At 40.6% G+C, this 12,811-nt stretch overlaps 1 protein-coding gene across 3 annotated transcripts in view; it reads right to left on the bottom strand.

The window, feature by feature from the left end:
- LOC306879598 (protein Shroom2-like) overlaps positions 1 to 12,811 on the bottom strand; it is a 43,853-nt gene that overhangs the window by 8,963 nt on the left and 22,079 nt on the right. For all 3 annotated transcript variants that reach the window (XM_079432667.1, XM_079432668.1, XM_079432669.1), the window contains 3 exons: positions 4,754 to 4,873; positions 2,026 to 4,564; positions 1,557 to 1,636 (listed from right to left, as the gene is read on the bottom strand). In XM_079432667.1, coding sequence (XP_079288793.1) covers positions 1,557 to 1,636; positions 2,026 to 4,564; positions 4,754 to 4,873 — 2,739 coding nt within the window. The remainder of the gene's footprint in view (positions 1 to 1,556; positions 1,637 to 2,025; positions 4,565 to 4,753; positions 4,874 to 12,811) is intronic.

Here is a 12,811-nt window from a genome sequence, read left to right as displayed (position 1 = left end):
GGTCTATGGTATAATTCATAGTTTGCTCTCCACAGCACCTTAATTACAAGAAAGAATCAAGACAAAACCTTTCATAGGGGGCAATTTACAAGGCTTTGGATGATGGATGTTTGGCGGTAACATGCTTATTCAAGTTTGCCATTCCTTAAGTCTACACAAGGATTCTAAGAGAATGACCCAGAGAAGCCAAAGGATGATATGCCTGAAAAGTTATGGTTATATAAATAAAAGAAGGTTTAATATTAAGATAGGTTAGGTAGGTTATCTGTTACACACACACACACAACTGGAAGCTGTTTGTGACATTAGAAAATGATCTAGTTGCTGTTGCTTTAGAACGAGTCAAATTAATGGCAATGTAAACTGAAACTTTAATTAGCATCTCAAACATTGAGAGTACATATCCAATTTGACCTGAATCACATTACTGGAGCCCCACCTAAAAATTTTGCATGTAAAAGGAATAACATCTAGCCATCTATCCCTTATCCTTAAACTGCATCTTCAAAGGACACAGTTTCTTTCATTCTGTGTTTTCTAGATTATAGTGGGAGAAGTGATAGATAAAGTAAGTGAGAATCAATTTAACATGTTTCACAGGCTAGACATGAAAAGACGTGATTTCAAAACTTGCTAAGGTAACTGGAAGTCATTTCATGCACCGTAAACCACACTTACAGGCTGCAAGTTTTCCAACAGTAGAATTGTAAAAACTGTAGCTTCACACAATTAATGCTACTTCCTTTCTATGCCAGTTAGATACATTATTCAAGCACACAATATACATACAAGCCTTCTATTCTTCATCCAGATGGTTTTAAAATTCAGAATGTTCGGCATTGTGAATTGGATTAAGCATTGAAGTTTCTCTTTATCAGAGTACAGGGCTACCATTCATGCTTTAAGGATAAAATGCAATACCTACTAGATTACATAATTATGTAGAGTAAAACCTGAATTAAAACGTATCTTTGCAAAGTTTTGCAACTTTAAAATACTGAAATGAGGCAAAACATGTTTAAAAAGAGCAAAAATTTAATTTAGGCTGCTATTTTACTTTTTGGCCTTATTATGAATGGACTTATTGGACACTTCCTCTGTCATACTCGCATGCCTACACCTCAATCCTATCTCGTTGTAACAAAGCCCAGTCAGTGAGGATAGCAGTGCTGTCACAGCTGGGCGAAATCCCAAAGCTGCGAGGACCATAAAGAGTCTACTGTTTGTCTTTGACCCAATGGGGGCTGACTGATAGCCCAACTGTGGATTTCTGTATGCAACAAGGTCAAGATCAGAACCATTAGCACAGGAATAGTTTCACCGACACACAGACACCGTCTCAGCTAGGACTGTTGGCATTGGTATAATTTCCATTACAAAGGGAAGAGTTGTTTGGCTTAGTTTCAAACAAGCCCAGGAGTATCATGATAATCATGACAAAAAAGTATGTTAAAAGTGAAAAGTGATATTTAATAAGCACATTAAAATTATGTATTATCTTTTTACTTTCTAACACAACTTGCAAGGCAATGGAAAAATAACAAAACAGCACTCACCTTGTACTATTCTTATCCTGTTCGAGATTTTCCTCAGGCTTGGAATAGTCAGCTGACTTCTTTTCTTGAACTGCAAGTTTCTGGGAGGAATATAATACACATAAAACTTAACCTTCTCATTCAGGTATTAATATATCTCAACTGCTGTTAACTTTTGGCTATTTTAAGACTATTGTCTTTTGTAATTATAGTCTTAGTCGGTTGACATGATTGTGTGATCTTACTTGTAACTTTCCTGGTCTGAGGGTGTGACTTTTAGTTTAATGTTTGACTAAGTTCTGTCTTTTATATTGCTATTCACTGGGGCTATATGTGAGACTCAAGTCACTTTTGATTTATGATGCTTTCTAAGTAAAAACAAACTCTGACAGTACGGGTTTAGAAAACAGTTTACACAATTTGAACATATATAACACCAGAATTAAATCACTGAAAACTGAGAGACTTCGTTAAATATGAAATAACCAACCTGTCCATAGAAGTCAGCAGAAGGGGAGGATCTAGATCTTTCATGCACACAGGTGGGCTTACTCTGTCTCTCATTTCCTGTATCAAGGATGTTATCAGCAGAGTGGTATCGTCCAGATACCCTTGGTTCAGCCGTTTTCCTTTGGATGTTCCATTTGGCCTCATACTCTGCAAAGGTGCCAAGTCGCCTTTGTTCTAGCATGGCTTGTTGGTTCACTGAGTGAGGGCCATCCTGACCTCCATTAAGGTTGTGTTCAGTGGGGGTTGAGCTTTCACTGTTACTCCGCCCTGATGTGTCACTCTTTGCAGAATAGTGCATGCCTCCAGACTTGGACAGTTCAGATATCTGCAGGTTTTGCTTTGGCATAGGCTTAGGGAAAGCTGGTTTCCCCACAGCCTCAAATAATCTGTGCCGATTTTCTAAGGGTGCAGCATTATCAGGCACACTGGAGCGCTCATTAGCTCCTACTTCATGAATTTTGTCTGGCTCAGAAAACGACCGAACTTTCTTTTCTGCAGAAAACCTCTTGCGGCTACCAATGCGAAGCACCTGATTACTCCCTGAGGTGGGTTTGGTAGATGGGACCTCGGAGACACCTGGAAGCGGAGGTGTGTCTTTCCAAGTAGGACCCTCAGTACCTGGATGCTCAAACAAGACTGGCTCTAGGTCTTTCCTCCTAAAGGATGTAGCCTGGAGGACTCTGGCTTGTGCTTCTTTCAGATGGTCTTTATAAGAGCTGGAAAAGCAGCCATCCGAGGAGGGAGAAGAAGTCCCAGTGGTCTTCCAGACTGCAGGCTCTTCTACAGCTTCAACTGGACTTTCTAAAGTGGCTGCACTTTGACTCTTTTGAAGCTGGGCCCTCCTCATCTGGATCTCATTGCGCAATGTGGTGGCAAATCGGTCACTTCGTCGTGCCTGTTTGCCACTCTGACTGTCAAGGGCTTCCTGTTGTGCACTTCTGCTGTTGATCTCATCTTGACAGTCCTCCACGTCATTGTGTTCTTGGGCAAGAGAATACAGCATAGGTGTTTTCTGGGGACAAATCGTTGACTCGCTTTTAGTTGGAAAGGGTTGTTGTGAGTACTCTTTAAGATGGAGATGACCAGCACTTCTCCTGTGCTCGGGTTGCTTACTTGAGGGATAACTACCAGAATGCTCATCTGAGCCAGACACTTGGTGTTGCTTTTGGCTCCCCCTCAATTCAGAAGATTTTGTTAAATCAGGTACATTCAAGGGATTACTTGGTGCAGAGAAAATGCGATAGTGGTTGTCACTTTGTTTGAGGGGGGCATTGTTGTCTTTATGCTCTGGATCATGGTGCTGTGACTGAGGTGGTAAATAGCGGTCTTTTGCTCCTCCTTGAGAACCTATGGACATCCTGTCCCATCCACTGTGTGACATTTCTGAGACTGAAGAAGCTTTAGAGTCATCAAATCTCACTAAAGAAGCTTGGGTCATTCCCTGAGCGATATGATGGGAGGTAACTCCAACATGACCGGACATTGATGCAGCTGGTCTTCTTGTTTGATTCTGGCTATTAAGTTGCATGTGGTTGTTTGTGGGCAGCTCCTGCATACTGCTGAAGTAGCCACTGAATGGAGGTTTCAGTGCTGGTATTGTCCTAGTTTGAGCGTGGAAAGTGCCCTCATCGCTGTACTGCCGTGGATGGTGTGGAACATGGGCATAGGATTGGTGTCTATCTCTGACATCTGTCGTTGATAGGGAGTATGTCTTATCTGATGGCATAAGGGGTGGATAGTGATGATGGGCATCGGATGAAATGTAGGGATTTGAGGAATCATTTTTGGATGGCAGGTTATAATCGCGTCGATCCTCAAGAGCAGTCTCGTTGACTTGGTGAGACCTTTGTGTGCTTTCATGGGTTTCTCCTGCCTTTTGCAATGCTTTTACCTGAGGCTTTAACTGGGCGTGAACACCAAGGCCTTCAGAGTTTCCTGTGATCAGCCCCTTCTCATGAACCTTGGTAGCAGCAAAACTATCACTACGTGTCGGTGGAGTAGGAGGTGGGGTGGAGGATACCATGTTTTTCTTCATATCTGGGACATGCCAGACAGGTCCAATACTAACTCTTCCGGAGCTTGAATGCCGAGTGCCTGGTTGTTCTTCGGCTTTTGGGATCTCATGGCTACCTGAACTTGAGAGATGCTGCAAGTATCCAAGCCTCTCATCTTGTCGTACCCCTTCGCTTTGGCTATGTCTGCCATTGCTGTGCCTGCCACTTGAGTCCCACTGATTAATTTTGTACAGCATGTTCTCAGTGGATGCAGCGTTACTTTTCGACAGTGTGTAATCTGGAGTTCCTGTGCTTGTAGAAAAGGAGCTGTAAGCAGAGTCTCGCTTACCACTGCCCAAATGTTCAATGCTGTTATTGTTGGACTTGCTTGGGGAAAGATGACCAGGTGGATAGGGATGCGAGCTATGCTCTAGGCTGTCCATACTCCCCAAAGAGCTGAACTGGTCAGATACTCGCCGTAGATTTGTTTGCTCCCAGCCAGTTGAGAGTTCAGAAGAGAATGAACTATGAAAAACAAACACATGTAAAGAGTATTTAGGCTGTGTATACTTGAAAATGGAACTGTAGTAAGCCATATCAAAAGACTCCATTCAATGTATATTCGTAAAAGAAAAATAGAGGTCTTCATTCTGAAGTCTTTACTGAAAGAAGCAATATAAACAGAAACAAATTATTTTCTGTCTCTCCAATTACCTTGCATCATATCTTGTTTGCCAGACTGGTGAGGGTGTGGACTGGTTTTTGGCTTCTGAGTGGCTCTCGTTGAACTTGGTGGCATGCCAGGAGTGAGGTCTGCTCATGGGTTCATTTCTCCTGTGGGCAGCAAACGGGAAAGAGAGAAGGATAGAGAAAGATGTAGAGCAGGAGGAAAGATTAGAAAACAAGGCAATAAAATGTTGCTTTGTGAACAGCTGCAAAACGAATAGCAAACACAGATCACCAAGCAGCACTACAACTATTCTGAAGGACAGTAAAGTGTCAAAACATGATAGATGATTATGGAAGTAGTGTAATGATCATGCCAAGAGACAGAAAAGTAGCCTGTGAGCATGCCGATGTTGCAGTCATTCACCATCAACACAAAGTTTTTCAGCTGTCAACCACAAAGCTTAACAAACACCATTAAATATCCGTAAACCACGTCCTCTCAACACTCATACCACAGCAACATACCCTTTAAATCGGTTCTTTCTGAGATGCATGAAGTGAAATAGACATAAATATATAATTGTTACTGAAACTACCACAACAACTTAACAGAGCCTCTTATAAGAAGTCGAATACATTGTCCTCATGACATTATCAATAATTCAGTCAGTGCATAGAATGTTTTCTATAGACACTGCCAAATTTTTGCAAAATCTTCGACTAACAAAACAACAAAGTTTGGAACCGATGCTCATGAAATCCATACTTAAAACAATACTGCAAGAACTAATGAACAGGGTTCCCACAGCTTCCAATAAATTTCCAAATTGGAAAATATTTTTTTTTAAGAATTTTCGAGATTGCACTCATAAAGAGTAATTTCTAAAAAATTATAATTATATTTGCCATTCATTTTGGATTTGAAAAATAAGGCCTGGAAATTTTAAAACAATTATAAATTCCCTAATATTTCCAGGTTATTCATGATCGTGGGAACCCTGAATAAGGAATGTGGAGCATATGCAAGGTGGAAAACTATTGGATGGAAATTTGAACTTCTGATGGATGATATCACAAGGGCATGGAGGGAATATGATTGTAGGTCATTATGACTAGACTGGGTGGTACAGGAAAGGAAGTGGGGTTTCTTGTGGATACATTGATACCATACCTCATAGAACTTCGTAAAATCTTCGTGAGAAAGCTCCGGGCCATATGCACGTCGCTCTCTGATGGCATTTTCTGTGCTACAATATCCACCATTTTCATCTTCCTGAAGGGTGTTAAAAGGGGGAGGGACACATATAGTCGGAATCTCTGAGTTCAGTAAAGTTTGACAGGGACTCTAGTGCTGGATTCCAAATGGAGACATGGAAAGCCATCTCTGTGATGGGAAAATACAGACATACTAGCATGGGCCACAACACTGTCTGTAATTAGTCAACCATTATACGCAAGAACACAAACACAAATATAGCCTTGCGTAAAAAACATAACCAATTCAGACAAAACAACCACAAAATGTTATACTTAAGACGTTATACTGTATGAAAAATACACTGTAAAAACACAGACAGTCCACATAAATTAAACCTGTGTCCAATTGTTGCAGAGTTGCGAAGCACATGCATGCAAAAACTTTAGCATAAGGCCATTAAAAAAAAACACCAGCACCACCACTGAGAGGGTTTAATAAAGGTCAAAATCTAAAATAATAAAAAATAAACAAAGATCTGCAACTTACAAGCATTGGCATAGTGTGAATAGTGGACATAGGGAGACATCTAGTGGTTAGGGTTTAACACTACCATTCCATGTGACAATGTATGCCATAAAATAAAATAAAGTAAAACTGTGAAAAAGATGACAAGCAATTAATTAAATATTACAACCTCTTTCCAAGATCTGTGCATGCAATGTTTGATGGCTGCTTGCCACTTCTTTTACATTAATGTGTTCAGCATGTAACATTCCTCAGCATGTTGCCCAACATCTCCCCAAACTAAAGAGTCCACCCACACCTGACCTGTGACCTTTAAGTTTTGAGAGTCAAAACATTCCTGTCGTTTCTGAAATTCAGTCGTTTGGTTTAGTGATAGGATTGTAAAAACAGAAATCAATCTCCTTGTATTTCCAACAGTCTAAAACCCAAGCTTGCGCAACTCTCCATGAGGCCGGAGGGTTTAGAACAACAGTCAATCAAAGACATGCAGTGCTGCTCCATTAGAACATGAGGTCACCCTCTAGCCAGTAAACAATAAGAGACATTCTTTGAAATACTAGGAAAATAAAAACTACTATGCTAACCCAAATATCCTTGACCCCAAAACACTTGCTTAAACCAGCTTTGGCTACCTAAGCTGATGTTGTCTAAAACAAGATGTCCATGTACATCCCTGTCACAGGTTTAAAAGATGGCGGAACAGATTAAACGGCAAATTATGCCCAAAAGACACCCTCTGCTTTTGCTCAATGATGCTCTCTTTTCCTGTGTAAAAGTTTCAAGTGTGTATGTGCTCGCCACACATGGCGCTGGCTATTCAGATGCTAATGACATTCTCTTTATTAGACGTATTGTCAGGGCTACAGCTGGTCTAGCGCAGATATGCCACTGGTCCGAATCAGTGGCGCCCAGGCGGAATGGAGGCCGGGGGGGTTGGAGGGGAAAGTCCCCCACGGATGTTTTCAGAATAAGGCATGTTCAAAAACAAACAAATCACTTCTGAAAAGACAACAACCAGTCCAAAGCCTGATGCAAATCATCCAGCTTGGGTAAAGAGCTAACATCCAAATCTTATTCACAGGATGAACCAACAAGAAAAAAAAAAGTGTTCAAAAGACACCAACGTGAAAGATCAGCAAGCTTTTGAAAGGGAAAATGCTATTGTTTACTAATATATGAATAGTATCTGATGCAGCGTTTGAAAACCATCAAAGGTTGATTCTGGTTTGCCAAGATAAACGCAACAGGTTTCATGAGGTCAAGTTTTAACATACCATCTACACGTTTACAAAGTCGTCTGAGGGACAAGCTGCACCAAAACTTAGATTTCACAAAGATTAAAATAAGAGACTAAACATATGCCAAGATAAAAGCAAAAGGAACAACAACAGGTGTGAGACAAAGACGGCAGATGGAAAAAAAGACGCAAAATGTAAACTTCTAAACTCACCAAACAATCCCTCAAGCAAGTCAGTTTGCCAAACAGGTCCCTAAATGAGCAGACCTGAGACACTTTGGATGAAATGGTACTGAGAGCCGGGTTTGCTCCAGTGGACTCCCCAGGCAGCACATTCCACATTCACATCAAAGACAGGCCAGGACAAAGGGCCCTCCATAGACGGCCGGTCCCGGACCGCAGTGTGAGTCTTTTCAACCATCCACTTCTTCCATATGAAAGACTACAGAAAAAGGTAGCCTTGACAAACCCCATGTAGAGATCTGATCATACGATACACTCTCATATCTACTTCCAGTGACTATTGCAGTCAGGGCAGATCTCTACAGGGATTATGGTGATTTTACCCCGGGAAGGAAGGGGGGAGGGAATGAGGAGGGGGCTGTTGTCATAGCCAGTCTCCTTGAAGCAATCTAGCAGCTTCTGTCTCCCTATTGGCTCAGGGATGGTATGCTAATGAGCAGTCGAGAGGGCCAAATGTTCTCGCTGAACCCCTCTTGTGTAGCGGTCCTCTGTTTCTTCTATTACTATGGCAACAGGTTGATTTTTGCAGAGTCTTAAGTGCAATGGTTTGTCAAGTGGAGTGAAACCAAAGAAAGAGATAATAATTGAACTACATTTTAAAAGAAAAGTGGATTTATTTCAAAATGTAAATGGATTTATTGTCATAAACTGATCAATCCAACAATGAATATTCAGTAGTGGCTCTGCACTACACAACACTAGAGTTTTACTATTGAGGCGCCCCCACTCACTGATGGCAATAGACGTCACCCATTACCACTGACCTCAAACCCTAACCCTCCCAACCCCCGAAACCGATCATGTGACCAGTAAATCACTCCAGGTCTGACAAAAGCCATCTGGTTAAAACAAGGCTAGAGAGCTCAAATAATCAACCTGTTAGCTTTGTAAAACATCTCTAAAGAGTGAAGTTTGTGATCGGAGCTTGACCTACAAAGTTTCTAGCTTGATTAAAACTTTTCTTGGCATCAAAACAAGTGGTCTGGTGACAGGCAAGAAGATTACAGAAGAATTGTTTTGGCCTATGCCTGATGGGCGGGCTTTTACGAAATCTTTCACAATGATCTATTGTGAGACGACTTCTCATCCGTGCTTTCCAGACAGGAGGCCATTCCTAGGCATTAACGCTCCCATAAACATTGCATTTTTCTCACTGCCTCAAAATGGTAAAGCAGACAAAAACTTTTGTAAAGATTTGTAAAGCTCTGATTTTAGAGAGAAAAGCCATTCTAAGCTGATGTTTTTCAAGGAGACAAGAATAAGTGTTTAAGGAGATATGTGACCTTGGACCACAAAACCAGTCTTAAGTCACCTGGGTATATTTGTAGCAATAGCCAAAAATACATTTTGTGGGTCAAAATGATAGATTTTTCTTTTATTCCAAAAATCATTAGGATATTAAAGTAAAGATCATGTTCCATGAATATATTTTGTAAATTTCTTACCGTAAATATATCAGAACTTCACTTTTGATTAGTAATATGCATTGCTAAGAACTTAATTGGGACAACTTTAAAGGCGATTTTCTCAATATTTCGATTTTTTTGCACCCTCAGATTCCAGATTTTCAAATAGTTGTCACTCGGCCAAATATTGTCCGATCCTAACAAACCATACATAAATGGAAATCTTATTTATTCAGCTTTCAGATGATGTGTAAATCTCAATTTCGAAAAATTGACACTTAAGACTGGTTTTGTGGTCCAGGGTCACATATGTCCAGCAAGATCTTATCTGATCCATCTGGCTTTGATCCATCTAATGGAAACCACACTTTGTTCAATGTAATATTGGACACAAGGGGACACCGCTAGAGTTTTGGCCACATTGGAGTCAGTTATTTATCTGGCTGTGGAGTGTCTGCACAAAGGCCTTCTTCAAAACGCATCTCAATCAAGACCACTAATACGGGGCCAGGAGAGGCCAACCGTGAGGTGCCTGTAATGACAGGCACATTCCTGAGCTGCATGTCATACCAGCCAAAAAACCAATAGCCGTCTAGTCCCCTGCTGGGTTCACAGCTGCGTCTCTTTTGTTTGGGTGTACAGTACTAAGATATATCAGCATAAAGCATTTCTTAAACTTACACATATTATGCGTTACTATTAGACCTGAAAAAAAAATAAAAATAAAAATAAAAAATCCATGGCTTGCTTACTCGGGGTTTCCTGCATGTTGATGTGATTAAGGATGCCCTTGGTCTAACCTCAGCTAACAGTGTAAGAAGCAAGAAAAGTGCACAGTAATCAGACTTAGAAGGTGACCAAAGGACTCTAAATTCATTGCTCCATGCCAAAATTTCTTGTAAACAGTAAGCACAGGAGACTAAACCCTTCTGTGCAAAGTTTTACATTCCCAAAGACTAAATATGACCTGTAGATCAACATCTGATCACAGACCTAGACTGAGAACAGGGATTCGCCTCCAGTGATCTGATATTTTACTGAATGAATGATGCATTTATATAGCACATTTATTGTGTATTGCCGTACCCCCAAAGCGCTTTACAATCATGTGGGCTCACCACACACCAGCTACAGGTGGAGAGGAGAGTGTGATAGAGCCAATCAAATGGATGGGGATTACTAGGAGGCCATGATTGATAAGGGCCAGTGGAGGGAATTTGGCCAGGACACCGAGGGACACCCCTACTCTTTACGAGAAGTGCCATGGGATTTTTAGTGACCACAGAGAGTCAGGACCTCGGTTTAATGTCTCATCCGAAAGACGGTGCTTTTTACAGTATAGTGTCCCCGTCACTATACTGGGGTGTTAGGACCCACACAGACCACAGGGTGAGCACCCCCTGCTGGCCTCACTAACACCTCTTCCAACAGCAACCTAGTTTTCCCAAGAGGTCTCCCATCCAGGTACTGACCAGGCTCAACCCTGCTTAGCTTCAGTGGGCAACCTTGCTGCAGGGTGATATGGCTGTGGATACTGAGATTAAATAAACAGCTTGCATTACATTCACAGAAGAAAATACACAGTTCGACCTAATTTTGGAAGAATGAATGAGACTTTACCTGGTTTCCTTTAGAAAACACACAAAGGACATCACAAACTCTCTTTCGTTTTTTGTCTCTTAGTTTAACGTTTCTTCTTTTTACTCTTACTTTTGATCTCTTATTAATTAATCTTTTGTAATTACTACCCAATTTAATTTGGTAATACAGGTACATCTAAAAAAAAAATACAATATCGTGAAAAAGTTAATTTTTTCTTGTAACTTATTTCAAAAAGTGAAACTTTCATATATTTTAGATTCATTACATGTAAAGTAAAACATTTAAAAAGTTTTTTTTGTTTTAATTTTGATGATTAGAGCTTACAGCTCATGAAAGTCAAAAATCAGTATCTCAAAATATTAGAATATTTACATTTGAGTTTCAATTAATGACCATCTCTACAGTATAAATTCCGGGTATCTCTTGTTCTTTGAAACAACAATAATGGGGAAGCCTGCTGACTTGGCAATGATCCAGAAGACGAACATTGACGCCCTCCACAAAGAGGGTAAGTCACAGAGGGTCATTACTGAAAGGTGTGGCTGTTTACAGAGTGCTGTATCAAAGCATATTAAATGCAAAGTTGACTGGAAGGAAGAATTTGGGTAGGAAAAGGTGCACAAGCAACAGGGATGACCGCAAGCTTGAGAATACTGTCAAGCAAAGCTGATTCAAACACTTGGGAGAGCTTCACAAGGAGTGGACTGAAACTGGAGTCAGTGCATCAAGAGTCACCACGCTCAGACGTCTTCAGGGAAAGGGCTACCAAGCCACTTTTGAACCAGAGACAACGTCAGAAGCGTCTTACCTGGGCTGTGGAGAAAAAGAACTGGACTGTTGCTCAAGTAAATTTAGTATTTCATTTGGAAATCAAGGTCCCAGAGTCTGGAGGAAGAGTGGAGAGGCACAGAATCCATGTTGCTTGAAGTCCAGTGTGAAGTTTCCACAGTCAGTGATGATTTGGGCTGCCATGTCATCTGCTGGTTTTGGTCCACTGTGTTTTCTGAAGTCCACAGTCAACGCAGACATCTACCAGGACATTTTAGAGCACTTCATGCTTCCTTCTGCTGACAAGCTTTATGGAGATGCTGATTTCATTTTCCAGCAGGACTTGGCACCTGCCTACACTGCCAAAGGTACCAAAAGCTGGTTCAATGACCATGGTGTTACTGTGCTTGATTGGCCAGCAAACACACCTGACCTGAACCCCATAGAGAATCTGTGGTGTATTGTCAAGAGGAAGATGAGAAACACCAGATCCAACAATGCAGATGACCTGAAGGCCACTATCAAAGCAACCTGGGCTTCCATTACACCTGAGCAGTGCCACAGGCTGATTGCCTCCATGCCACGCCGCATTGATGCAGTAATTCATGCAAAATGAGGCATAGAAGTGCATAGAAATGAACATACTTTTCAGAAGCCTGACATTTTGGTTTAAAATATCCTTTTTTAATTGATCCTATGTAATATTCAAATTTTCTGAGACACTGAATTTTGGGTTTTCATTATCTGTAAGCCATCATCAAAATTTCAATAAAGGCTTGAAATATTTCACTCTATGTGTAATGAATCTATATAATATATGGGTTTCACTTTCTGAAATGAGTGACAAAAAATATTGACCTTTTTCACGATATTCAAATTTTTTGAGATGTACCTGTAGTTACATGTGAATTGTATGTTCCAATTCCTTTGCAATAAAAAAGTGATCCTCTAGAGCATAAAAAACTTCATTAAAAGACCTGATCATCATAAAGACAAATATCACAGCTAGTTCATAAATCTGTGTTGCAAATTGAGAAGAGATATGAGAACTACCTGATTCTTACTGTTTGTACATATGCAATTAATTCATAAACACTTAAGAATTTAAATAACATTTTTGCTGT

Source organism: Barbus barbus (genome assembly GCF_936440315.1).
Source record: "Barbus barbus genome assembly, chromosome: 13".
Lineage (NCBI taxonomy): Eukaryota > Metazoa > Chordata > Actinopteri > Cypriniformes > Cyprinidae > Barbus > Barbus barbus.
Note: the sequence above shows the minus strand (reverse complement) of the source record. Positions and strands in the feature narration are given on the sequence as shown.